The sequence below is a fragment of the Corvus hawaiiensis genome, chromosome Z (assembly GCF_020740725.1).
Source record: "Corvus hawaiiensis isolate bCorHaw1 chromosome Z, bCorHaw1.pri.cur, whole genome shotgun sequence".
Classification (NCBI taxonomy): domain Eukaryota; kingdom Metazoa; phylum Chordata; class Aves; order Passeriformes; family Corvidae; genus Corvus; species Corvus hawaiiensis.
The window spans coordinates 46,421,571-46,447,638 of NC_063255.1; the positions used below are offsets into that span (position 1 = coordinate 46,421,571).

Genomic DNA, 26,068 nt, shown 5'->3' on the forward strand with positions numbered 1-26,068 from the left:
CTTCGTGAATAAAATGCTGATCTGCTTCTGAAGCCACCTATGATAAATTAGGATGTACTGTTTTAATATTCTCATGAATATATGGATCAAATCTATGCAGTGTTTTTCGTAATAAACTAACATTTACTCATTTTATTATAAGTTTAATAGTGAGTATGTTGCATTATAGGTAGTTAATTCTGTAATATTATAAAATGGAAATTGTTTCTTTTGTATTGAATAAGTGATCCTCTGAGAAAAATAATCATCTCATTCTATGCAGAACTCATCCCCTGGTGTGTATGTTTTATGTAATTCCTAAAGTGAAAAGAAATTCAGTGTAAGTGCTCTCCTGGTGCAGCAGAGCTGAATGGCTCTCTAGTGGAGAGCTTTCTGGTTTGCTTCTGAGATGCAGTGGTGGTTCTTCCTGACCTGTAACAAATAAGATTTGCTTTGTAGCCCTTAGGTAGTGTATTTCCTACAAGGGAATGTTGGATAATGTTCTTTTGAGGGCTAGGTTCCAACCTAAGCATTTAAAACAGGCTTCTCTTGGCAAGGATCTTGGGGCTGTCAAGCCTATTATCAGAGGCTTAGTCTGTAAAGTGAGAGAGGGTAACCCATTTCTACTTGTTTCTATCTAGATAGATGTATTAATATCCAATCCTGTATGGTCAGAATCTTCTTTAAAATCAAGAGAGAGAGGAAGGACAGGAATCAGGGCCAAGAACATATGTTTATGGATTACATGCAGAAGATGTAATTGAGGCAGTAACGAAGAACCTTTGACAACATCATCACTGTGGCTGTCAAGTGACTGAAGAAGTCTTTGGCCTTCGATACTTCTCATCTCCTAATTTTGTATTACAAACTCCATGTTAATGTTAAAAACACAGAAGTTAGAATTTAGGTGGTTTGTGACTGTTCTGATAGGATTTTGTTTTCCATTACAGTAGTGAATTTCTAGAGGAGGATTTTTTATGATAACTCTTTTGTTGCACAAGACTTCATTTTTTAATTCTAAGGACTTTTATTGGCACAAAAAAAATTGGTTAGACTGCCAGATATTTGTACACACTAAACAGTCACTGAACAAAATACAGATGGTAATAACTTTTTGCTAATGTGGAAAGAATGTTTTATTTAAGAACTGGAAGGATTACTGAAACTGACTGATCTACTACTCCTCTGAAGGAAGTGTAGACAAGAAAACAGTTACTGAAATGGTAAAAGACTACGTATTTGTAGTGGCCCCATGAATTTTCTTCAGTTATCAAGAGCACTAGTTGTTTTGTTTTGTTTGTACTTTTCCCCTATTAATTTATGGTAGTGACCAAATGGGCTAAATTCTCAATTAAACAGGCTGTCCAGCCCTGTATTTTGAGTTATGGCTGGTGCTCAGTTTTATTTGATGGTAAAATCAGAAGCAGATGTGGGTATTCCTGTCAAAGAAACAGGTTCTCAGGATCCTTTTAACTTACTAGTACCATTTAGAGGGCTTTTAAACTGTATTTATTGAAGAACCTGACAATTTATGAAAAGACTGAAAAGCCTTGTCATGAAAAAAAGTCATCTTTATGTAGATAAGTCCAGAAGGTTGGCAAGGGCTGGTGAACAATCTCTGTGTGTACCTTCAAGTTTAGGGGTTAAAAAAGTTTAGGGGTTAAAAAAGTTTAGGGGTTGAACAAACATTTTAAAATACGTGAACTTTCTGTTCGGGGGAAAAACAGCTTTCGAAACAACTTTCTGGAGAGGGAAGGAGAGAGGTTTCTCAGAATAGAGGGATGTAAGTCAGGGTTAGTGAAAACAAAAATTATGTGAAATGCTGCACAAATATTCGAGAGAAGAGGAATGGAGACTGGTACTTGTATTGTCAGCAGCCCTGACAGGATGGTGGCCTGTCCTCTTGTCTTCACAAAAAGAAACAAAATACTGAGTGGACCAACGGACATACACAAATGATTTAAAAATAGACTTTGGTCTCCACCCCCCACCTCTTCTCTGCCCCCCCATGTTGAATGTTTCTTTCCTTCCCTTGTTGTTTTCATCTGCTTTTATACAGCAGGGATTCTGTGTCTAGAGTTACAGCTGCAAGACATGAGGGCCAAGCTGATCAGTGGCTTTGTTTTGTTTTGATTTCTCAGGGCAATGTGTAGCAATCTTGTCTGTTTGTCTGTCTTTTTCTCCAGTCAGATTCCCTGGTGCCTGAGTATTCAAGTCATCTGGGTAGCAGGAAGACAGCTTCCTGTTCTTTTACCTGTTGGCTCAGTTTGTGTCTGTGTGACGGAAGTGCTGTCCTGAAGAAGCGGTTACCCTTTGAGATGCAGAGGACAGAAAAGATGTTGGCCTCTTGCATTACCTGAGGGTCACATAGCTAAGGCATATTTTCCCCTCAAAAACAGTCGTTTACTCCTCAAAGATGGCTTTCCACTTACTCAAACACACATCTTTTAAAAGGGCTTGCTAAGCAATTTTTCACGGGACCCGGAACTTGATTACATGGAAAGTCATGTTTGTGTTTCAGGAGTTTCAGAGGGCTTTTGTAGCAGACTAATTTTGTAAAACAAAAATCCCTGCTTATTTACTAGTCAGAATTAAATAGTCCTGAGATATCTGCAGTCCTGTCTAGACTACTGGGGCTCAAGCTCATTTGTTCACTGTCCATGCAGACTTGTCTCTGTGTTTAGGGAAAACGTGGAAGTTTGATTGCTACTGATTATGAGCATTAACTGCTGAAGAACCAGGGCAATGTGGAATGCTATCCACTACCTTCATCTGCAAAGTGTGTGAAGCTTTCTGTCATGCACTAAGGGAAACAGTGCTGAAGGATACTACTGAAATTGCCAAGCCATATCCTTCCAAAATAAAGCTTTGCTCCCCCTTCTGTACATGTTATGACACAATCACAAGTTGAAATCATATTCTGCTGGAGCAATCTGCATGTAGGTGGAATCTTCAGAGAATTGCACTGGCAATCTCCATTATGTCTCTTAACCCTAAGTTTTGGTTTCTTCCTCAGTTACACACATTCCACAACTTGCATATATTTGGGGCATATTTTTGCATGCTTATTATGTGATTTGCAGATTGAAGGTTCTTTTTCCAGAGCTCAGAGATGCTACAGTTGCCAAAACCAAGTGAGTATGGATGGAACACAGGTTTTCCTTGTCTTGTTTTTAAAAAAAAAGGCCATTTTTACTGAAATAGCTTTAAACAAACATCCTGAGTGGAGAATTTCAGCCTGAATACTTAAGAAGTTGGATAGAAGTTTAAGTTGCTTATATTTTATTTTAAAATAGCACAGTTAATGCTAAATATGTTAATTATATGTGTTAATTATAAACAGCACTATTCTCTCTGCCTGCAATGTCACTTGTATTAGAGCGTCAGTTTCAGAATGCATTTTGAACTGAGGCATTTGTACATTTTTCCTACTGTTTGTCTTCATGTTGCCTTTTGTCTTGTCTTTTTCTTCCTGATTCTTTTCATTCTGGTTTCCCACTTCATTCTGGTTTCCCACTTCATTCTGGTTTTCCACTTATGACTTAAGCAATATGAGGAACAATAAGTTTGATTTGTGGAGGGTATTTTTGTCTGCAAGAGAATTTGGTTTCACTCCCTTTGGGTTTTGCATACAAGTAGTAATAAAATCAAGCCCAACAGCAGAACATTGCTTGGCAGTCTCTCAGACCACAGTGCCAATGGTATGTGCTTTGATTTATGGTGTGTGTGCATGTTTTTGCTTAGTATCTACCTGAAATCAGTGAACTGACAAATCAAAATCCAACTGTCCTGAAATGTGGCTTGGCTTGCTGAGAAGGGGTTTAAAAACTCTGCAGGTTATTTAGATTGGCCTAGCTAGTAAGCTTTTGGATGAGGTGAAAGCCAGACGATTTTACTTCATAAGACTAACACAAAGATTTTGTAATAAAATGGCTCAGTTTGGTTGATCTCTGGTTTTGGAGTTTGTGCTCGTTAAGGATGTCTTAAGCACACTTACCTACTCATCATACAATGACATGACTTTTGGAGTATCATTCAAAGGTTTATTAAATGTGGTCTTCTGCATTGATTGTAGCATGGTACAATCTGTTCTTGAAATAAACAGGGTCATAATTTGCCTGCTACCAAATCAGAAGTCTGCATCTAATTTTTTCTACGTAAGTTCCCAGGGGATGGAGAAAATACATCTTCACAATCCCCTGCTTCAGGATTGTGGACAGCAGCTGGCCACATTTAGGAAGTTGGTGGTCATCCCTTATTTACTCAATGCTCTGACAGACAGAGGCTAATCATCAGCATGGTAACTCCATGGTGTGGCTTCTTGTTGGTGCTCTTCCTCATCCAACAATCAAATTTACTTGGAGAATAATTAGCACTATTGCATTGTCAGACTGGAAGGTTGAAATGGGCAGGAACCTATGGGGCATGTTCTCACTCAGGCAGTACTGAGTAGTGTCACACATGCTTTGTGTGAACTATTAGAAAGAGCGAGCAGCAGGGTGGAAGGGACTACAGGCATTTTTAAGGCCATGATGGACAATCTAAAGTGATCTTAGCAAACCGTTGTAAGGGAGAAAAGCACCATTCAACAGGGACAAATGGGGAATGTTATGCTGGGTTTAAAATAACCAACAGTCCAAATGCTTCTTAGGAGAGGACTCACAATAAATCAGCAGTAGGGTTTATAGTTTAGTAGATCGAAACAAAAGATTACATTAAAATATGTTAGATTGTATTTTGGGTCTTGCACTTGATTTCAATTGTTTGTGTTACCTATTTAAACTTCAGTCTGAAAAAAGTCAGTTAAGCTCTGGTTAGAATCATTGCTGAATCTGATGCAATCTGAACTTTATCAATCAGAATGAAGAGTGTCTCGTTTCATATTGTGTCAGGGTTTCTGTGATTGTGCAAACTGTGACCACCTAAAGTGTGACCCAGTGGTTGGCCTTCTTCAACCACAGGCTCCATGTGCAGATGTTTGACCTTTGTTATAGTGGGTGATCTTGCAAGGGCTTAATTAGCTGTATAATTCAAATAAAAGGAGTCATATAAAGGAGGAAGCAGTGTACAGATCAATCACTCTTAACCCTTTGCTGAGGTGTGCAATTTCATTTTCTCTTCCAGCAAATATTACGGCATGCCCGTGGAAATGCTACAAAAGTGATATTTCTCATTACTGATGGATATTCCAATGGGGGAGACCCAAGACCCATTGCGGCATCCTTGCGTGAACTTGGAGTGGAGATCTTCACCTTTGGAATATGGCAAGGGAATATCCGAGAACTGAATGATATGGCATCCCATCCAAAAGAAGATCACTGTTATCTGCTTCACAGTTTCGCTGAATTTGAAGCTCTGGCACGCAGAGCTCTTCACGAAGGTATTAATGTCCTAACCTCAGACATCTACAGGGAGCAGAGAGGTCTGAATAGAAAGATCTCCAGTACGGTCTTGCATTTACATTTCATGTAGCGTTGATTGCCTTTTTATTTTTCTCATACTTTCTAGCAGAGGTGTTTGTCCCTCAGTTAAAAGGATAAACTTTATCTGGCTTAACTCATCACCAACAAGATGTGAGCAAAATTCTCCTCACTGATGTATATACATATTTATATCCATTGAGCTCTTCCTTTTGTCCGTGAAGAACAGACTATGCTCTTGGCCCAGTGTAGCTTGTGCTTGAATGGATGAACCTTTTAGTCAGGTACAAGAGGCATCTAATGTACACCTTAGAACTAAACTTAATACCTTTAGGATATCTCACACAGCAACAACAGTAAACCTGTTCAGAACTGATCGAGATCTCTCTGTGTAAGGGTCAATACAATTTGAGTTTATGACCTTATAGACACAGTAAAACTGGAAAGAGGAAGAGGTGGAAAGTTGTTTGGACTGTGTTTTTGCCCTATTTTAATCTGCTATATTCTGAAAAAAAAAGGTTCTTCCTGAAAAATAGAGTAGGTTTAGACAAGCAAGTGAGAACTCATGATTAAACATTTGTTTGGCAGCACTGCTTGATTGAGGCTTAGAACATGCGTCAGGCTACCCATTTGAATTTATTTGCTATAACTTTTTAAACTGTGCTACTTTAAAATAAGCGGTATAAAATAAGCTTTTCTGATGCTTTGTAGCCAGCCTGTTTGTTCCAGGTAAGGTTGGATTGGCTTATGTGAATGTGCCAAAGATTTTTATTTTATAATATGACCAACTGGTTTTACATGCCATGACCAAATGTTCTTCTGATGCCAAATATGGCATCCACCAAAGCTGGTAAAAGCTGTCTCAACAGCTTCTGTTGGCAGTGAGACTGCATTCTGGCAGTGCTAGACTCCAATGAAGCTGAGTGAGAAAATCTGAGTGTACTGTGGATTTCAGTGAGCCTTTTTCCAGAATAAGGACACCAATCTTTCGCATGCTGAGCATAGCAAGGCTCTGCTTCATGCTGCCACCACTAGTACTTGGAACTGGAGCCTAGGGTTTTTAACAAATGTTTCACTAATGATATAATGTGAGATGGTGGGATTACTTTTGTTTGAATTCTTTGTTAATGAATTGATACAATTCCAGACCTGCCCTCTGGCAGCTATATCCAAGAAGATATATCGCATTGTTCGTACCTCTGCGAGGCAAACGAAAACTGCTGTGACATCATGGCAAGCTGTAAATGTGGCACTCACACTGGCCAGTTCGAGTGTATCTGTGAAAAAGGATACTATGGTAAAGGACTACAACATGAATGTACAGGTGAGTCTCGTGTCTCAGTATTTGGATTTCTCTGTATGGTCTAAGTACATGGCTAATCTATCTGAGAGCTAAAAGATGTGTTTGGGATTATGGCTATGAACCTGCATCAAAATGCTTCCAAGGCTTCTGGAAAACTCTCTGGCTGAAGACATAGAATAGCTCTAGCAGTCAAACTCACCTCATACCTCGTCTTCAGCAGTAGCTCAAAGAGATGCACAGGAAAGAGATAAGAACAGGGCAAGTCCTCTGACAAAGTAAAGCTTCCCTGAAACACAGCACACCGGAAATTTGTGACTATGAGTTTACCAAGTCTGAGGTAATATCTTTTTCCCTCAAGTGCTCATAGTACATTTTTCCCTCATGACGAACTTTCGCAAACTGTCCTGTTTGGAGAGGGGCCTACAATTGTGGATCTTTGCAGGACAAATTCTGAGCAAAACTTACAGTCATGTAAATGTGCTTTAATTTCTCATTATGACTTCCAGTTACTATACAGGAAGAAAACATTTGAGTCACTAAGCAGAGGCTTGTCATTGGGACATTTCACTGATACTGGTTTTGCTACTACTTTTTGGACAAGCCCTTTTACTCATATGCATTCAAAGTATTGTTAAAATAACAACAGTTTACGCTTCTTTGCAGAAGTTGATCTGTAAAGTTGTATTATACTCCCTGCCAATTATCACATTGTAATTCAACTTGTTCCTCTGGAATACCTTTCCTTTTTTCAGTAGGTAAGCAGAAATTCATTGGGTTTTGAGTGCAATATGAGTAGAGGAATGTAGTTAGGAATCAATGTCAGCACTAGCACATTGGATCAGAATCGTATTTTATGTAAGTAGCTGTAGCTTTCTTGTGTGCTCAATTAATTCTAAACAGATACACTATTCAATTTTGCTTATTTTCAATTCTAATTTATTTAGACCACATTTTCATCGTATTTTTTTCTTTTGTCACTAATTTTCCTTCGCTTTGAGTGCCATAGTAAGCAATGAACAGAATAGATACAGCATTTCTGCCTCTATCAGTAGCTTGTATCATTAAATATTGCTTTGAGCTGTTCCTAAAGAGAGCAGGACCATCATTTTAGAGCTGCCCTTTCTACATGAAAGGGTCTTTTGATGGGGTAAGTGTACATTTCAAGTGCCACCAAAAATGGTAAATGTCAGATTTCTTAAAATGGGCACTTTGCAGCTGCAGACAAAAGTTTTCAATTTTGCTTCTTTGGTAGGTGCTTCTGAAATAAGTTTGTAGGAGCGTCTGGTGTTAGATACACTGCCAGTAAGCGATGATTGCAGCCATCTGCTCTGTGATGGCAACTGAAGTTGCATACATGTACTTTAGGGAGAATTTGACCTAAGTAACTCAAACCTTTTCTTTATGTATTCTCTCTTCAACTCTTGCATTCTTCAAGACAGACAGGAAAAAAAAGAGAATACATGTTCTTTAAAACAGCCTATTTTGAAATCTTTTATTCTGAAAAGGATTTCAACCTTTTTTTTTAACATTTCACATCTGAGCATAGCTGTGGATTTGTAAAGCATAAGGAATCTTAAGAATGCATCTTAACTTTTCGTCACTCTATAACGTGCGGGAGGATTTGTGGCAAGTTTACAGTGACAGGACTTCAATTTTAATTGGACTATTTTTAGCATTTTTTGGCAAAACCTGAAGATACACCACTAGCCTATGCTTCCCTAGTACAGTAAGGCTTTTTTTTAAAAGAATTTGAATTAAGCGGGAAATTGTTTTTCTGTGAAGTAGGTTATTTTTGCTATTGTGTTTCTTCTCTGTGGTTATATTCTGTATGCTCTTGTGCTTTTCATTATACCACCTTACTGTTGTTTGTAGTTTTAAATGTGAGGCATCAGAATAACATGTAAAATCCTAACAATTTTTTACTTTCATAATTACCAGAAAACACTCTCTAGAAAGCTTCTGTAAAACTAAATAGGAGCCACATGCTTTGTGCTGAAAAGCAGAAATTCAGTGTCCCTCCCACTCTTTGTAATATTGTTGATGATGTGCGACTGAAGGAAGAACAGACCGACTGTTCTCTACTTTAAAAAGCAAACCAAACAAAACTTCTTGGCATACACTGGGAACTTCATGTGGCCAGAGACATCTGTGATGATTGTGGCAAAGGAAGGGAGAGAGAGGAAAAATGGAGGCAGGATTGTAACCAGTTCCCAAGTATTGCAGAGTGCATAAACACCTCCTCTTCAGTAACTCTTCACTTTTTCTTCTCCTTCTTTTCCTTGATTACAAATGTTGAGGTTCAAACTAGAGACAACCAAAGAAAAATACAGAAGGCAGCAAAAATAAATCTTGTGATTTTTCATTAAGACTCTTTTTTCCATTTCATCAATAAAAGGCGAGTTGTTCAAATCAACTGCACCTTTCATAGGAGAGTAAAACAAATGTCCAGATCTCCATTTGTATCTTCTTTTCTCTCTTAGGAGATTAGAATCTATGTCTTTAATACGGCCTTTTCACAATTTTTTTTCAGTAGGACTCTCCTTGGAAAGCTCTGTTTTAAGTGGTCTCTTGGGTTGGATGACCTTTTAGGTTCAAGATGATGCAGATAAAGGTGGGACCCATCATGTTCACCTCATCAGTTACTCCTAAGAAGCATCACAGTTATTGGGGAGGTTAGGAAACTGTTGTCTTACAACCACTAGTTTCTTTTTTCTAACATGTAGACCCCATTTTTTGCAGCACAAGGTATCCAAAAAGATGATGTGCAGCTCACAGGGCAGAACGAGTAACTTCATTCCTTCTAGTCTAGGCTGGTTATTCATTCTTTTGTTTATATTTAGCTCACTGCTTGGGTATAATTATTGAATTCCACCATATGCATGAATATTTAATAGGTTGCCTAGGCTTTTATTTAGGAATATGCAGCATATCAGTAATCATGTGCACAACCACAAGGGCAACAGTTTTGGCTTCAAAACACCACATAGATTAGATTTCTGAAGAGCCTTTCCAATGAAACATGAAAACATGTGAAAACTTAACTTTTTTTTCCTTTTTTTTAACAAATATTAATTCAGAACACATTACTGAAAAGACTTTAAACCGGGGATATGTACATCCAGCAATGCAGCGAAGATTTGCATTTTGTGGTTTCTTGGACTGAGGAGCCAGTTTTCATCTGAGCATTTTTTCCATGAGGTTTTCAGGATTGTTCCTGTTGAGAATGCAAAACAAAACCTGATGTTCATAAAATGGCTATCTTTCTAGTTAGAAAGAAACTTCTGTGTTTAATGTATTACTGGGAGTTCTTTTCTTAGTCACACAGGAAGAACTTTAATTCCGGTGGTGTGTCCAATGGTCTAGTCAAAGGAAAGTAAATATTTCTGCTGCCATGCTGTCTCCTTCCTCTCTTGCTTTTGACAGGAGCTTCCACTCCCCAGAAGCTGAATCACCCTTTCTCAATATTTCTTTATGTGAGGTATTTCTTTAGCTGCCCTAGAGGAGTTACTGGGTTAATGAAACTATACTCTTCAGTAAGTGCCTACCATGGATCTGGAGGAAAACCACCAACAGTACAGAGATTCTGACAGAAAGGGAGGGAAAAGAAAGCAAGAAAGGTAGTGTGAAGAAGAGTGTTGATAATGTCTCCAAGCACAGTAAGATTTCAGGCTAAATTTTCCTATTGAATCTGAAGGTTTGAATTAGTTTATGGAACTGCAGATTCTCAAGCTCTTAGAACTTAGCTTCTTGCTGTCTCACAAAGCAGTGCTATTTTATGCTTTCATTCATTGATTCTACATCTTAAAACTGGGTGGGAGTCTGCTTTGATTCCTCTCTTCTCCTTTGCTTTTAATTTCTAAGCCAAAAAAACACTCTTCAGTTCTAACTTAGCTGTCAGTAAAAGAGGGCTCTCTGAAAGACCTGCAGCCAATGAAAACTGATAAATTGAAAAAGGGGCATTTCTTCAAAGTGTCAAATGGCTGCTAGTGTGGTATTTTGTGTCATATAACCCTGCAGATCTTGATATACCAAAACAAGGAAGCAAATAAAAATTTTACATCTGCAAGGAAGTTGGGATGTATGTGCTTAATGAAGCCTTAATTAAATGCTTTCAAAACCTTCACAGTTTGGAAAGACTTAGGAGTTAGACTCACCTGCTGTAGAGACAGAAAAGTTTTACTGGAGAGACCTTTCTCTGTGTACAACATCTGTCAACATGTGATTCGCCCCTTTTACTGAACAGCTCTTTAATCATGATCCCATTTCTGTAACCCTTTGGGGGGATGAGATACTTTTGTATACTTTATTATTTGTAATTCAGTCTTCCTTTGTTGCAGCCTCTTTTTGAGTGGCTTTCCATCTGTGACAATACACAGAGGTTCTATTGTGAATACACTGTGTCAAAATGCCTGGCTGTCACGTAAGGAGGAGGGATCTAAACCAAGAGCAAGGATGCAAAATGCCTGTAACTAAGTAATGCTGAATTGATGCGTAATTAACACTGGCAAAAATATTCCTTGTTGCCATTCTGTGTATTTTTTTCTGTTTCTTATAAATCTTGTGAGTCTTTATGGGTAAGAGTTTCAGGACAACATCATGATGGTTAAATACAAAAGAAATGTAAATGTGTTTTTCTAGTGAGGGTGTCATAACATCATAAGAGGTGAGTACAAGAGAAATGTAAATCAGTTTTCCAGTGGTTTTCTGCTGAGAGTACTGGAAGACAAGTGGATGAGAAAGGTGGAAATAAAAACCAGATACTATAGGCATGGCTACAGAAGTTTAGTAGGTTGATTACCTTTAAAAAATTTTTTTAAGACTGAAAACAATAATGTAAGAAACAGGACTGAAGAAAATGGCTTTTACAAATATTTTGTGTGCAAAATAAACACATCTGGAAGCATGCAGACATGCTATTCCAGATTTTTTACATTTAAATCTGCTTTCTCATAAATTCATCCCTTGAAGTGCAGTATTTCCTGCTCTTGCTTCTGGAAATTAGGGTACAGGTTCTCCTGCTTGTTGCTATAGGAAGCAAAGCAAGGCTGAGGGAAAAACTTAATTGGATGCTGCAAGATTTTTCAAAATGGAGCACACAATAGAAATAAATCCTTTGGTTTGAAAATTTAAAAGTGTGTTGTCAGTGTATTCTTCATATCAGGAGAGGCTTTGGGTTGGTTTGTTTTTTTTTTTTTTATTTTGTAGGAATGACTGACAGAGATGGAGGTAGCTGCATGATCCTACAATACCTTTGCTGTTTTTTTAAGTGACTTCTGACACAAAGTCATTTGTTGGCCGCCTGTACAACCTGCTTTATGAAGATGGAGCATTTCTGGCAGTGAATTTAAAGACAGATTTAGTCCATCAGAAAAACTCTTAAACAAACCGTAGAGTCGGACAGTGAGCTCTCCATAAAAAAAAAAAAAAGTTTTAATATCGATCCACAAGGACTTTGCCTGCAAAATTGTAAAAAAGGGGGTTTTCTTAGTCAATTTGGTACAGGTTTTTTCACGTAAATAACTAGCACATGTAGCTGCAGGTGGGTTTTCCCCATATCTGTAGTTTAGACAAGCCAGTTGAAGTGGGTAAGAGTATCTCCACTACTATCAATGTGATCTGGATCAAGTCCTTGGAACTGAGTGACTCTTCACCTTGTGTGTCAACTATATAAATTGTCTGTTGCAAAAGTAAAAATTGTAACATGATATCTAATATGGATAACGATGTTTCTATGGTATGTGGGGTTTTTTTTTCTCTGTACCACGTAACTTGTCCCCCTTGAATTTTAAAGGAACTGTCGCAGCAAAGAAAACCCAAAAACTGAAAAAAAAAAATCTACCAACAAAAAAGTTTTCTCTGCATTTCTGCACCATTTCTGAGGAATTTCTTTAACAAATGAAGTTGTAGGGTGAAGGTGAATACCCAGATTCAATTTTGACATATGCAGACCAGAAAAGCAGAGATATAATTTTGCATCTGTACATAGCATTGAAAAGATTCATCCTTTCCATCTAGACGTCATCTGAGGCTTTAGAAAATAAGTTTCTATGCTAAACCAGACTCTTTCCTATTAAGTACAGAACTGTGTCTGAAATAAATTTGTTGGAATGTTAGAAAGTGATATACAACTTACTCTTTTTTCCTTATCTTCGAAGTGATATATCTTGGTCATCTCCAAATGTCATGAAAATAAAGCCTCCAGAACATAGGTGCAATTTGAGGAGAAAAAAATCAACCACTTGGAGGGCTTGAGAGATGCAGAAACCATACTCTGATTACAAATAGACATGACACAGAAATAATCTTCAGCTTTCTGTGTCAATCGGACTTAGGCTCTCCACGGAGCCTGTCTCCATGTGTCCTTTATCCACAAGGTAAACATTTCAGGCAGTCATTCTAATGAAAAAGGTTAAAAAAAAAGTGTAAATACAGTACCTGCTAGGTTTAGCCTTTCATTAAATGACTGCAAAACCATTACTTTTAAGCCTGGGCTTTGTCCTGAGACTCTAGACAGGATGAAAAGCAGGCTCCCTTCACTGAGATTGTACATGGTATGAAAACATCCTTTTTCGGTGGTGCAGTCCTGGGAGAAGTGGTGGTTTACAAAATCTGCCCTGGACATGCCGTCTTTAACTGCTTAAAATGTTCATCAGCCAGTTGTCGCTGATTTTTAAGCAGTTTAGGCTCAAACCATTTTAATAAGGGCCTTTGATAAGCCATTGACTGGTCCTGCAGATTTGAGAATCTATTTTAGGATTGGGACTGGCATCATAGCAGGCATTTACTGGAATAGTTGTCCCTTGAAATCCTTAATGAAAAGTTTTCTACTGCAACATTCTTTGGTTACCTCTGTGGATCACATAGTGTCATCTTACTTTCACTGCCTTTTCAGAAACACATAGCCAGGATGTTTTCATAGACATATTGTTCCTGAATTTGTGCCATCTCACAAATTAAAAGCAGACATCTTAGCGTTCTGTGAGCTTTTAAGTAACTTTTGTCTTAGAGAATAAAAGATTTAAATTCTTGAAACAGTGCATCAAGGACAAAACGAGATAGCAGTATACAGCAAAGTGTTAATTTTGAAGTGAGGAGAGAGGTTAAGAGACTTAAAATTTGTTTTAATTACTTACTTTGTTCCTGGTGGGTCTCCGAGGCTCTGAAGCTTCACATTTAACTACTTAAGTAATTCCTAGAAAGTAATTACTACAGTTAACTTGCTAGTTTTAATCTTAGTACCTGTGAGGTTGCGCATAAGTATCATGATTTCTATTGTCATAAAGTTGCACCGGAAGTCTTGTCAAAGTTGATTCATTTAACTGGACTTGAGCATAGCACTCTCATTGTGACAAAATCAGGCATCCCCTGTGTCTCTACATTTGGATTTTGATGGATTGTATACAGTGTATTTGTCACACTGTCAAACAAATTTGACTCTTATCTCTCAGAATCAGTTTCACATTGAAGTGAGGTGTAGGAATATTTCCTTTTTTAAAAAAATCCTTGTCTTGCCTTATGCTGTGAAATTTACTTTACCCAAGCCAGGGAATACTGCAAAGTGCTTTCACTGTAAGAAAGACTACTGTTCCTTTCAACATTTTAAACAAAATTATCTACTTCTCTCCCAATATGATAGTACTGTGTAAAAAATGCAATTTGCAGCAATTGCAAATGTTCAGAGGTGGTGACCTGTTACTTGCCTTGGTCTTGCTGAGAGGGGGAAGAAAACTTAGAAGTAAAGGTGCACAAAGCTCATCAATCATAACCACATCTGAATAAGTCATTTGTTTGCAGATTTTGATGTAAGCAAAGCCTTTCAAGGACTGTGTACCTGAAAAGCAATATAGAGGTTTCTTCACTTGTCTACCACCCTCATAAGAGCATAAACATCGTAGTGAGAAGGGATGAGATTGTTTTTCTGCTGCCTCTTTGGTTCAGTCCCATCCAGCTCATTTCTCTGTGCTCTCTGTGGAAAATTGTCTGGCAGGTTCCTCAGATCATTTCACAATTACTTCAGGGAAGAGCCCTCTCTGTCCTCTGCAGTTGTGCTCCTTGCTCCCACATTCTCTGCTTCTTCAGACCCACGGGGGTCCAGAAGCACTTCACATTCTAGTACCACTCAAGAAAAGACCATGGACACCAAGAAGCGTATGGTGGAAAAAACACTGTGATGAAAAGGGTCCAAAAGCACACTCATCTTGGAGAAGAATCACAGCATGTAGGCTGCAGATATTCCATTATAAACTGATTATATCTGCCAAGTACTCAGCAGCCGGAATGGAGCAGTTGGGTTGACTGTCTATAAGCACCCATGTTTTCTTCTATCGGCCTAAAATCTGCTGCAGGTAGCCCAAATTTCTCAACCTGAAACAAGGCTGACTGCATAGTGGAGTGTGATCCAGTCCCTAGGGAATGAGAAAGCAGCAGCACAGATCAATTTTGTGAAACAGGAAATTGTTTTTTACTGGGTTTGTTGGTGATTTGATGAAAACAGAATCAGGACTCTGTGTAGAAATGGGAACCACTTCAGGCCAAAACCCTAGGGTTTCATTTGTAACCATGCAAAACAAAGCCAGAACAACAACTCAATACTTCCAATGCAGATGTTGTAGTAGAACTGGCACCTGAAGGTGGTTTGAGAAGTTGAACTTTTTCTCTCTAGACTGAAATTTATTGAATAGGAGAATTTTTAGTCAATAAGACTAGGAAGAATGAATGGACCTTGGGGCTGGTGGGGAGTTGGGAAACAGTGATGATACAGAAGTGAGTAAAACATAGTTAATGGAAAGCAGTGTGTGGTCTAATTATAGTCATGTCATTTAGATATAATTTGGACCTGACAGATTTGAAACAAAACCCTATAAAATTAGGCACTAAATTGCAGGTTTTAAGCAGTGTAAAGCCTAGAGAAACGGCAAAAATCTCCCATCTGTGTAGGTATGGGCAGATGCACTGATTTTACACAGACCTGCACTTATTTTAACAACTTCAGATCTTTCTCCTGGCCATTAAGAAAATATGCTGGTTTTTTTTTTTCCCTGACATCAAAAGAAACATTCTGAAGATAGCAAAAAAAAAAAGGACAAACTTTTGCCCCAAAAAAGTTCAAAGAAAGGGTGTTCCCTTGTATAGGCTAGTAAGTATCCATGCAAAATTGCCATCTCCTTGTGGCATGGGGTTTGTTTCTCAAACAAAAATTCCAGAAGATAAAGTACAAGAACTTTTCTGCGTTGAGGCTACTAATACTGCATGTCATTTTTTTACAGATTATTGCCATTAACTCCAGCCTGTTCGTTGGTTAAAACTTCACAGATTAATTGAGAGTACAGCATTCCTCTGACTATTGTCAAGCTCCGCGTCGGCTCTGGTTTTTGGTTTTATGGCAGAAAAGTGCTTGCTAAATTCTCATTGTGTTCCCCTAGTGAAACTCATATCTGGAAATACACATAGGTGGTATTGAAAACTGTAGAGAGGCAGTATTCTGGTGGAACACAGAAGCACCTACAGGTGGGAATACTCTAAGTCACATGAATTTAAAAACATATATTCTGAGTTTTATGACTGTATAAAAATATCTGGAGCTCTGGAAGAAACTGTTAGCCTGTTATTGTGTTTTCTCTTTCTATTCCTCATTTCACACATCACCCACCTGCTGACTTCAGAACACACCATGAACTGTGCAGGCATGGGAATGTCAGCCTGTTAAAGCCTGCTGCAATAACTTTAGCATCATAGGAGTGCATCTTACATCAGCAACACCGTGTGTGCCCACTCTGGGGAGTCCAGTCAAGGATGGAGGTGCACTAGCAACTTTAAATGCAGCAGATTAATGGTCTGTATCTTCTGCATCTCTTACCCCTGTGTGACACAGTGGTGCCTTGAGTCTCAAAACAGATGGCATGGAAGAGGCGTTTTCTTGCAGGAATATGAAATACTGTAAAAGTCGGTCAAGTAACTCAGTTCACAGGACTAAGTTTTTCTACATACAAGGAGGAAAGTGGGAAACTGAGTAGCCTTGTTCTGAGGAGTCAAGGTGTCAGCACAGGATGTAAGTAGTGCTTACCAAGCCTCATGGTCATATACCAGAAGAGCTACACGTTGTTAAGCTGGTGTTTCTTTTGGACTTGCATTATTTTCTGTCTCACAGAGATATTAGTATGTATGCCTAAGCATACTCTGATCCTTTAGGCCTATTTCTGTTGTCAGCTTGGTGAAGAATATCACATGAAATGCAAATGTTTCCCTCATTTTAGAGCCTAAGCCTTTGCCTCAACTTTGTATCAAAATATGCTGTCACTTGCAAATCCCATCATTTGAGGGTTTTATGCCATTTTGAATTGTAGAGGAGTAAAACACATATATAAATTTTGCTCTTTTTTATTTCTGAATGGAAATTCAAAATGCCTTATGAATTGCAATACCTTTTTTAAAACATTACACTTCTGTAAACACCCATATTCTTCCTGGATGGCCAAAAACATTTAAAAACTTGTCCCAATGGTAGCACAGAGGTTCTGGCTAGGTCATGGCATAGGTCATGTCAGAGGTTCTGGTTAGGTCGTGGCACAAAGGCAAGGACACTTAGTTTTCTTTAGTGACTTGACTTCATCAGTGAGAGTAGCCAAGCTGCGTCCATGTATGGCTTTTTAAGTGGACCAGTACCTCACCTTGTGCTCACAGTCCGAACTCCTGAGAACTGAAGTAATGTGATCACAAAATTTGGACTGAGAGAAATCATACTTGCCTCAGACACTAAGGGACCCTCTGGCAGTATCTCTTTAGTGTAACAGTAGCTGAGTGTTCCCTCATGCCTACCTTTTTCACTGCTTAGCAGTGATACTCCATTGCAGTACTCATAGAATTGTAGAACTGTTTAGGTTGGAAAAGATGACTGAGATCATTGGTTCTGGCCATTAACCTAACACTGCCAAGTCCACCACTAAACCGTGTTCCTAAGTACCATACCTACACATCTATTAATACCTCCAGGTTTGAGGACCCCACCACTTTTCTGGACAGTCTCTTCAAAACTTTGACAACCCTTCTGGTGAAAAATTTTTTCCTAATATCCAACCTAAACTTCCTCTAGCACAATTTGAGGCCATTTCTTCTCAGCCTGTAGCTTGCTACTTAGAAGAGGTTGACCCCCAGCTGGCAATAACCTCCTTTCAGGGAGTTGTAGAGAGTGATAATATTTTCCCCAGAGCCTCCTTTTCTCCAGGCCAGACATCCCCAGCTCCCTCAGCTATTTGTGCTCTAGACCCTTTTCCATCTTTACTACCCTTCTCTGGGCATGCTTACCTTTTTTTCCTTTTTGCTTTAGATTGCAGTTAGCAGTGTTCCCTCCTTCTTATTCTCCATCTCTGCAGATGTGTAAGGTCTTGTTTATGGCAAAAGAGCTTAGAAAAAGGGCATTTATTTAAAGGAGAAGGTAGGACCAGAAGTGTAGCAGACCTTTTTTCTCACAAAACATGCAAAGAGTCTTGCTGCCCTTTACAAAGAGAACAAGTCATTCTGCCTTTTCAAGGTGGAAAAATTACATTTGGAGAACTGGGACAGAGACCTCAGTTTCACTTAGATGTGCAGAGAGGTTGAGAACCTGACAGTTCTTGAGACAACATCATGCTGGTGTTCCCCTACTTACAGGCGCTACTTTAGCACCTTTTGTCAATACTGATTGACCAAATTGCAAGGAGGGGTCTTAGAAACACAACTTGCTACCCTGGGATTCCTTCTCTATGGGAGAACTCCAGCATTGCAGAAAATTAGGTCTTTGCAGAGTGGCTGTCTAGTGGGGGATGAATAGTATGGTTCAGAAATGTTTTCAATGGCAGTTCTTCACAGAAGGAAGCTTCACTAGACTGAGCTCTGAGGCTGTGTATTTGGTTAAGACACTGCAAGATAATCTTTTTTATTTTTCATCTTTTTTTAGCCTTTGTAGCAGAAATGTTAATTTTGTTGGCAGCCACAGGACTGAGTATTTAAAAATCCTTTCTTCAGATCTGAAGTGACCCTCTTCCTGCAGTAGACATTGCTTTAGCAAGAGTCATGTGTTCTTAAGAACATCTTTTGTATCTTGCAAAGGAGTGAGAGGCAGGGGACAACTGGGGAAAATGAAGTGAGAAGCAGTCACTTCAAGTGCTTCTTGAGCAAGCAGCAGTTAACAGTGAGCATAGTGATTTAGTTGTTATCTCAGTGCTCTTGCTTTCCATAAACAAGACTTTATTTTGATATACATATTTGGATAATATTAAAAGAATTCAGGGAATCCTATCAGTTTCCATAAGAGTTTTGCTTGAGGAATGGAGAATGGGATTTATGGCATTTTTCACAGTAAATCATGAGTATCAGTAGTGATTCCAGGAATTAAGCAGGAACTATAACATCAAGATTACAACAGTTTACTGAACTCTATGCAGGGATAGTTGGGGTAGTTTCACAATATGTAAAAAAATAATTGGCAAAACCACCACTTTTTATTGCCTGATTACTGGCCTGAGCTATTGCATGTGCTTCAGCTGTCTTAAGTTAACCAAAAACTCTGTTTCCTACCCTGGGCTGCTAAGTAAATAAACATGGAAATAGTGACATATGTTCTCCATCTGCACAGTCATGTGCTATTATCTTCAGTGCTCAGAAATGTTACTTAATAGGAGTATAATCACTGTTGTTGAAAAGTATACTTAATGATGAAAATAAGGGATGTGGAAAAGAGGCCAAGTTTGGCACCTAATGCAGTAGTGACAGTTTATTGAGGGTCTGGCAGAAATAGCTTCTCTTTCCTGTTTATAATAACTTTTACTTGCTGCATTCCCCAACTGTGTTTGAGCACTGGAACTACTCTGATCTTCAGAAAAGGAGGCAGAAATAGGTATCTGGCTTTTTGGGGTTTTTTTTAAACTCCAGGATCATATGCACAGAAGCTGTTGGGAGTGGGTGTTGGAAGCAACAGCAGAAAAGGAGTATTTCTCATTAGACTATTATTCAGGAATGTACAGGGCTCTGTTAATATTTTGCCAGAGAGAAAATTCACAGTTTTTGTACCAATGAGAATGAGAAAATCTGAGGATATGGAGTCTCTTGACTACTGCTGGATTCCCTATACAACTTGCTTCTACCAGGAAAGCCAGTTTGCTCATTCAGTTTGAGCAGAGAGTAATTTTTGGTTACATTATTAAGTCCCAAGAATCACTGAACACAAAACTGTTCAAGTTGCTGAACATAGTGGAAATGGGTTTTGAACCACCAAGCACATTCTTCACTGCAGTGACCTATCAGTGCTGTGAAGCTTGGGGTACGTGCTTTGTCGGCTTCTAAACCCTCTCCCTTATTTTGTTATACTGAGCAATCCCAGGAGAAGGTGATGTGTTGTGTTAGCTGTAACATGAGACTCTTGCTCCCTGCTTCTGGAAGAAAGTGTAGCTATGCTGAGCAAGTGCTGGCTGGATTGTGGTAACTGCAGCATGTCCAAGGGGTCGCAGGCAGTGGAGATTATCACTTCTGTCCAGATTCCTCTGGGTGTAGCACATTAGGAGTTGTTAAAGAATGAGTTTTTTCATCCCAGCTCAGACTTCTCTCTTGCCAAGTAGTCCATCTTTCAAGCTGTGGATAAAGGAATTCTATTTCTTGTTTCCCAGTGTGTGCCTCTAGCTCTCAGAGCAGTTAGCTGAGCGGCATAGACTGCAGCCCAGGGGAGCTTTTCCACTCTTCCGTATCTAACAGCCATCACTTGGGATCTGGCCTAGGGATCATTTTAGCCCTTTAGGCACCAGTTGCTGATTATTAGTCCTTCTTCTTAGGGAGGTAGGTGGTAGATTTTGCAAATATGTCCTTTTCTTGTCCTTCTCTTTTCCTTCTTGACCCAGAACCCTTTCTGAAAGGGTAAAAGGACAAGAAGAGTTATTTGATGCATGGTACAATGGTTAGACCAGGTCTAGAGAACCCTGGGCTTCCAGTGCCTTCAGACAAGACAGATACTAGATCTCTCAAACAGGTATTTTCTCAACTATGTGTAGCACAAACAAAACGTGTGGATTGTCTATAATGAATTTTTTTTTACATCACTCTGTCTGTTTTTGGGGGGGGGGGTTTAAATTTGCTTTTCTAAAAACGATTGTGTAACTTCACAGCAATAATGGCAAACAAGTGCATCTAGGACAGGATGGCGATGCTCTTTTCCAGTGTTTATATACTTAAATTGCAGGAAGCTATCCAGGGCACTTAGAACAGTACTATTTAGAGTAGCATATGCTATCACATCAGCAGTGATCAAGGTTTGCTGAGGAATGTGTGTCTGTGATTATGATAAATACTATGTCCAAAGAAGCCTATTGTATAGCAGTGCTGCTCTGAGCAAAGCATTTTCAGAATTTATTGGATTTCCCCTTTTGTATAAGGGTCTCACTGTGCATGAAGTTTTAGACATAAAACCTTCACTTGCCTGCAAATAAATTCATAAATAATACTTATTTGCATAGCAAACTTCACAACATTAACTGAGTTAACTTCCCAGAAAAAGCCTTTTTGTAGTTTTGGAATTAATTTTACACTTTTAGCACTATAGCTTCTAGAAATACGTGAGGACATGAGAACATACATCAATATTCAAGGCCTAAAAATCAGTAGTGCTGGTGTGAACTGGTATCTGTAGCTGATAGGCATATGTATGTTTGGGTATCTCCTCCAAATATATCACCATGGCTGGATTTTATGTCCATGCAAACAGCAAACCTGTAACTGTCTATAACGCAGCAAGACTTAAACCCAAAGAGCTTCATTTCAATACATGAGTGCCTTTTCTGTATATAGGTACTGCACTTTTCTGTATATAGGTACTATAGGTTGTCAGGATCTATCTTGTGAATTTGTTGTTTGAATGAAGCATGGGTAGGCTTCCTCTAAAGTTACAATACAGTGCATAGAATCTGGATTTTTATTCTTATTCTTAAGTAAGCCACATGCTTTGAAACAAAAAGAAAAGTTACCTTCTGTAAAAGTATATGTAGTAATCTTTATCAGTAGTCTTTATTTTTATGATTGTAAAACATTTATAATACATCTCACAGCTCTGTGTCCCTGCAATGCAAGTGTGGTTCAAGTATGAATCTGTTTAAGGCACTCACCAAGCTTTAAACATATAATACTTGGCCTGCTTTTTAAAAAAAGTTTTAAAAGTGGGCATAAATGGATTGTCTGTATATTCTCAATACTGCTGCTATGACCAAGGAGGGTATTTTGCATTCAGAGTCATTGCTTTGCAGTAATCCTGTGTAAATGTGCTGGCCCCAAGCTACCCAGAGATGCTCAGCACAGGCAGCCCTCCTTGTGGAGAAGTTTCTTGTTGGCATCCTAACTTTTAAAAGCTGTGGTGTCTCTTGGGCTTATATTCTTCAAGCAGGCAGATTGTTCTCCACACCGCGTATGCTTGCAGTACTAGGATGGGATGCTCACCCAAGGACTGGATCTCCTTCCAGGCAACATCTTCTGCCTCATGGGAGGGGATCCAAGATTCTCATTTTCATCAAGAAAAAGTTTTTCTTCTCAAAGTTTGTTATGACTGTTTGAAGTCCTTAAAAATCTAGAGCTAAATCATCTCTAAGTGTCATGGCAAATGCTGCAGCCTACTTGGTAGTGGAATATTGCAATTTCGCTGTCTGTAACCTCAACTGTAAGGTCTGAGTGAACCATCCTCTATGTATCATGTAGAGACACAGCTAAACTTCTGAATTGTTTCAGCCTGCTGCCCTTGCTTTAGAGGAAATTTGTAGAACCACTAAGGAGATGGAGCAAAATACATCAAACAGGAACAGACATCTAGCTTGTTAAATTGCTAATCATGTTGCTTTGAGAAGGATGCTTAAAAAATACTGACAAAGAGCAGATGGATGAGCAGGCTCAATGCTGTCTGAAATTAATGCAGAGCACATGCTGGGGATAATAGGAGATGTTAAAGAGCTGGAGAACATGCTATGACTTAGAAATCTTTCCCTGATTCCTACACGTAAAGGCAAGCTCAGGGTTTTCCTTTGCAGTCTTTGTACAAGTCATACAAGTCAAATGTTTAACTAAAGCCACTTTCTTGCCTATTTTTTGTAACCCTAGCATGCTCCTGCCTCGTTTTCTTTTTTTTTTCTTTTGTAGTATCATACCTGTTGCAAACTGCAGAAAGGTAGATTACTGTATCTGCTAGAAGTTTAGATTTGCTTTTCTTTATCTTTCTAAAAGCATTTCATAATCATGATGTGGCCAACCTGAAAAATCTACCATATAGAGGATCTTAAGAAAAACCATCTTCCAAGATAATTAAAATGTGACAACAAATTTCTGGACATAATCTCTACAACAGAGAGCCCGTTGTGTGGAAAGTCTTTGAGCAGCAAGCTTAAAGATCTTTGTGTGCGGGTTCAGTGAAGTATATTTTAGAGGTTGTGGTGGTCTGTAATCCTACTGGCCCAAGCTGAGAATGGCCCATAAAACGGTTACAGCAATAGCCAAGAGATGTTGCAGCGAAATGCATGGAGATTGCAGAGGACTGGGGAGTTCCATGAAGCTATGGCATCCCATGTTATTCACATTCTTCCATTGCAGAGGTCACTCACACATTAAGTGTGCAACAGCAGCAGCAGAAAGGTTTTGGAAGCAGGAGGGAGGTTTGAGCAACACTGTATGCTAGTACTGCAGGACATCCCAAACTCATCTTCCGCTGCAGCAGTAAGTAGGAAAGTGTCAGGAAGTCTTTGACTGCTCAGTGTGGAATGGGGATCTCCGTTTCCTCTGTGACACTGTGGCTTCTCCTTGTACAGTGTATTTTATTTGGCAGGCTATTTTCAAAGGAAATTCATAATAGCCTCTTGTTCCTCCTGCTACTTCTAAGAGAGGACGTGCTTGGCGCTTAAACAAATTTGATTGCGTAGTACTCTGTCATGTTGAGAGATGCAGATATGAACATAGAAAGATGTAGCACATGATAGATACTGTACTGTAACTTCTCTGTATATCCTTCATTATTAAGGTTTTAATTCCCATTTCGTAAAATAACTAAGTTTTATTGTCAGGTCTATTCATGGTAGCAAATTTAAAACATGACTAATGGCAAAGACAGCTGCCAGAGCACTTTTTTCACAGGTATTCATGGTGTACTCTGATTCTGCAACATCTGTGTTGAGTACCTATCCATGCAATCAGTGTCACAAATATAATTACAATATCATAAACACAACTTGATTAAATGAAAAACTAGGCTTTCTTTCCTCATTGAAGATGTTTGGAGACTGAGTTATAAAGACTATTTGAGATTTGCATAGAGGTGTCATTTCATTTAGGCTTTACACTTCTGGGGAAAAAATGAGAATTACGGACTACAGTTATCAGAGTAGCTGTGTATGAATAGAGCTCAGGTTGATGCAGGAGAAAGCAGGATATTGCCTAGCTGATTCCTGCCATATCCCACAAAAGATAAACCCTTAATCGGATGCTTCATTAGCATAAAGTGTGGAAAAAATGCTCATACCAGGGATTACTTAGTAGAGGTAGTTAGTGGGAGAAATTATGCATTGAAGAAAATACAAAATCCCTCAAATTAATCTTTGAAATACATGGAGTTTGAGTCTCCTCTCTCTTAACACTGGGATAATTGAAGAATAATTCCATTTCAGTGACTTAGAGCACTAGTGTAGTTGGGGAGGAAATTGAGTTTGCCTGCTCTCCCAGGATTTTGAAAGTTTTACATTTTTAAGGCAGAAATGTTTATCTTTAAAATTTTTACTTGTACTTTTAGAGGAAAAAATGTGATCCTGTGTCACAGAGTAGAAGAATCCTTTGCCACATAATCTCCACCTGTTTAAGTCCAGACTGGAGTCTTTATGCCATTGTGAGGGTTCAATGCTGACTGGCTTAACTTTGCTGCTGGCTTTAGCATTTGCAGTGTTAAAGAAGCCAAACTGGATAATATGTAGTAATTGTTTAGTGAGTCTTTGAAATAAGCCTTTGTTTATGTTGCCACTTTTACAACATTAAATTCTTCTTGTGTGAAGATTAAAATGTCAGTTATTTCATTACTGTAGGAAGGCAGAACAGAGTTCTTACTAAATTTGAAAGTCTGTTCATTAATTTTTAGTGGCCTTTTCTAGCATTCTATCATTTAGATTCAAACAACATCTTGACACATAGTTATGCTGTCAATATGGTTTGTTGTCCAAAATGTTTTTCTGTCTGCCCTGTGGGTCTTCGTTTCTAGCAAACCCCTGTCATATTTCTTTTCTAGTGTTTTCTTTTCTATGTGCGACTTAAGTGTAAGTAAGAAAGTGCATTCCACTGGTGGCCCAAGATGTCATCCAGCCCAGTAACGTTCAAAACCAGAAGAGACATGCTGGATTTCCTTACAATTTTTTGGTTAGTTATATACTCTAGGAGAATATATCTGAGGAGGAAAATGCAGGAGGCGTGCTGAAGTAAGCATTCATTATCATTTCTGGTCAGAAAGTTATTGCACTGTCATTACTACAGACAATAGAATCTGCATGTGAGTTCTTGACGAATATCTACCATTTTATGAAAGCAGGTTGTTGATGACAACTTCCATGTGAGCCATCTTTGTGTGCTTGTGGAATTTGGGCCTTGTGCTTGTTTGAGTTAGCACATTAATCCCTGCTTCCAGATATCCTCTAACAAAGAGGTAATCCTCTGGTGTAACTCAGTGTTCACTATTCTGGTCTCAAGAGGAGAATTACATCAAACAAAAAGCATTTCCTTGCTCCCCCCCCCCCCCGTCACTACTGGGCAGAGAACAACATGGTTCACATATAGAAATTCTCTTTTTTGTTGAGGAAATCATGTATGCAATGTGGACATGAGTGTCCTCTCTGTTTAAAGGCTGATACTCTTAAAATTGTTTTCCCATTTTTCAATTCTTGCCTCTTTTTGTCATTCTTGACAGTGATGGATTGGTGCTTATTTACACTGGGGTTTATTCACACACTGTTCTGAGGCTTTTTATACCGTGACATTGCTGGAAAGGGGAAGCAAATGTCAAAAAAAATTTTAATTGTTTTTACGGATTAGCACCAAAGAACATGATCTCTCTCTGTAGTCATTTTTTTGCTGGCATAGAGTTGCTAACTGCATGCTGGTGACAAGAATGAAATTTGATACTGCTTGATCCGTGGAAAAAATTACTGACTGTATGATCAGTCATGGATTGAGCCACGTGTGCTCCTCAGATGTGCTTTTCCCTTAAGCTCTGGCTTACCTTTGAATCCATCACTGAGTGTGGAGTTGTGCCATGATGTAGTGCTGGCTGGGATGGGCCTGCAGTCTAGCTGGGTCAAGTGTGGACAGTCTAGAGCAGATGGCCAGGGCTCTGCTCATC

General features: G+C 38.8%; 1 protein-coding gene across 1 annotated transcript in view; it reads left to right on the plus strand.

Annotated features, from left to right (window-relative positions):
• Window positions 1-26,068, plus strand: part of SVEP1 (sushi, von Willebrand factor type A, EGF and pentraxin domain containing 1) — a 120,550-nt gene that overhangs the window by 11,302 nt on the left and 83,180 nt on the right. Inside the window, exons 2-3 of the mRNA XM_048291209.1 lie at window positions 5,104-5,359; window positions 6,547-6,723. Of these exons, the coding sequence (XP_048147166.1) occupies window positions 5,104-5,359; window positions 6,547-6,723 (433 nt within the window). The remainder of the gene's footprint in view (window positions 1-5,103; window positions 5,360-6,546; window positions 6,724-26,068) is intronic.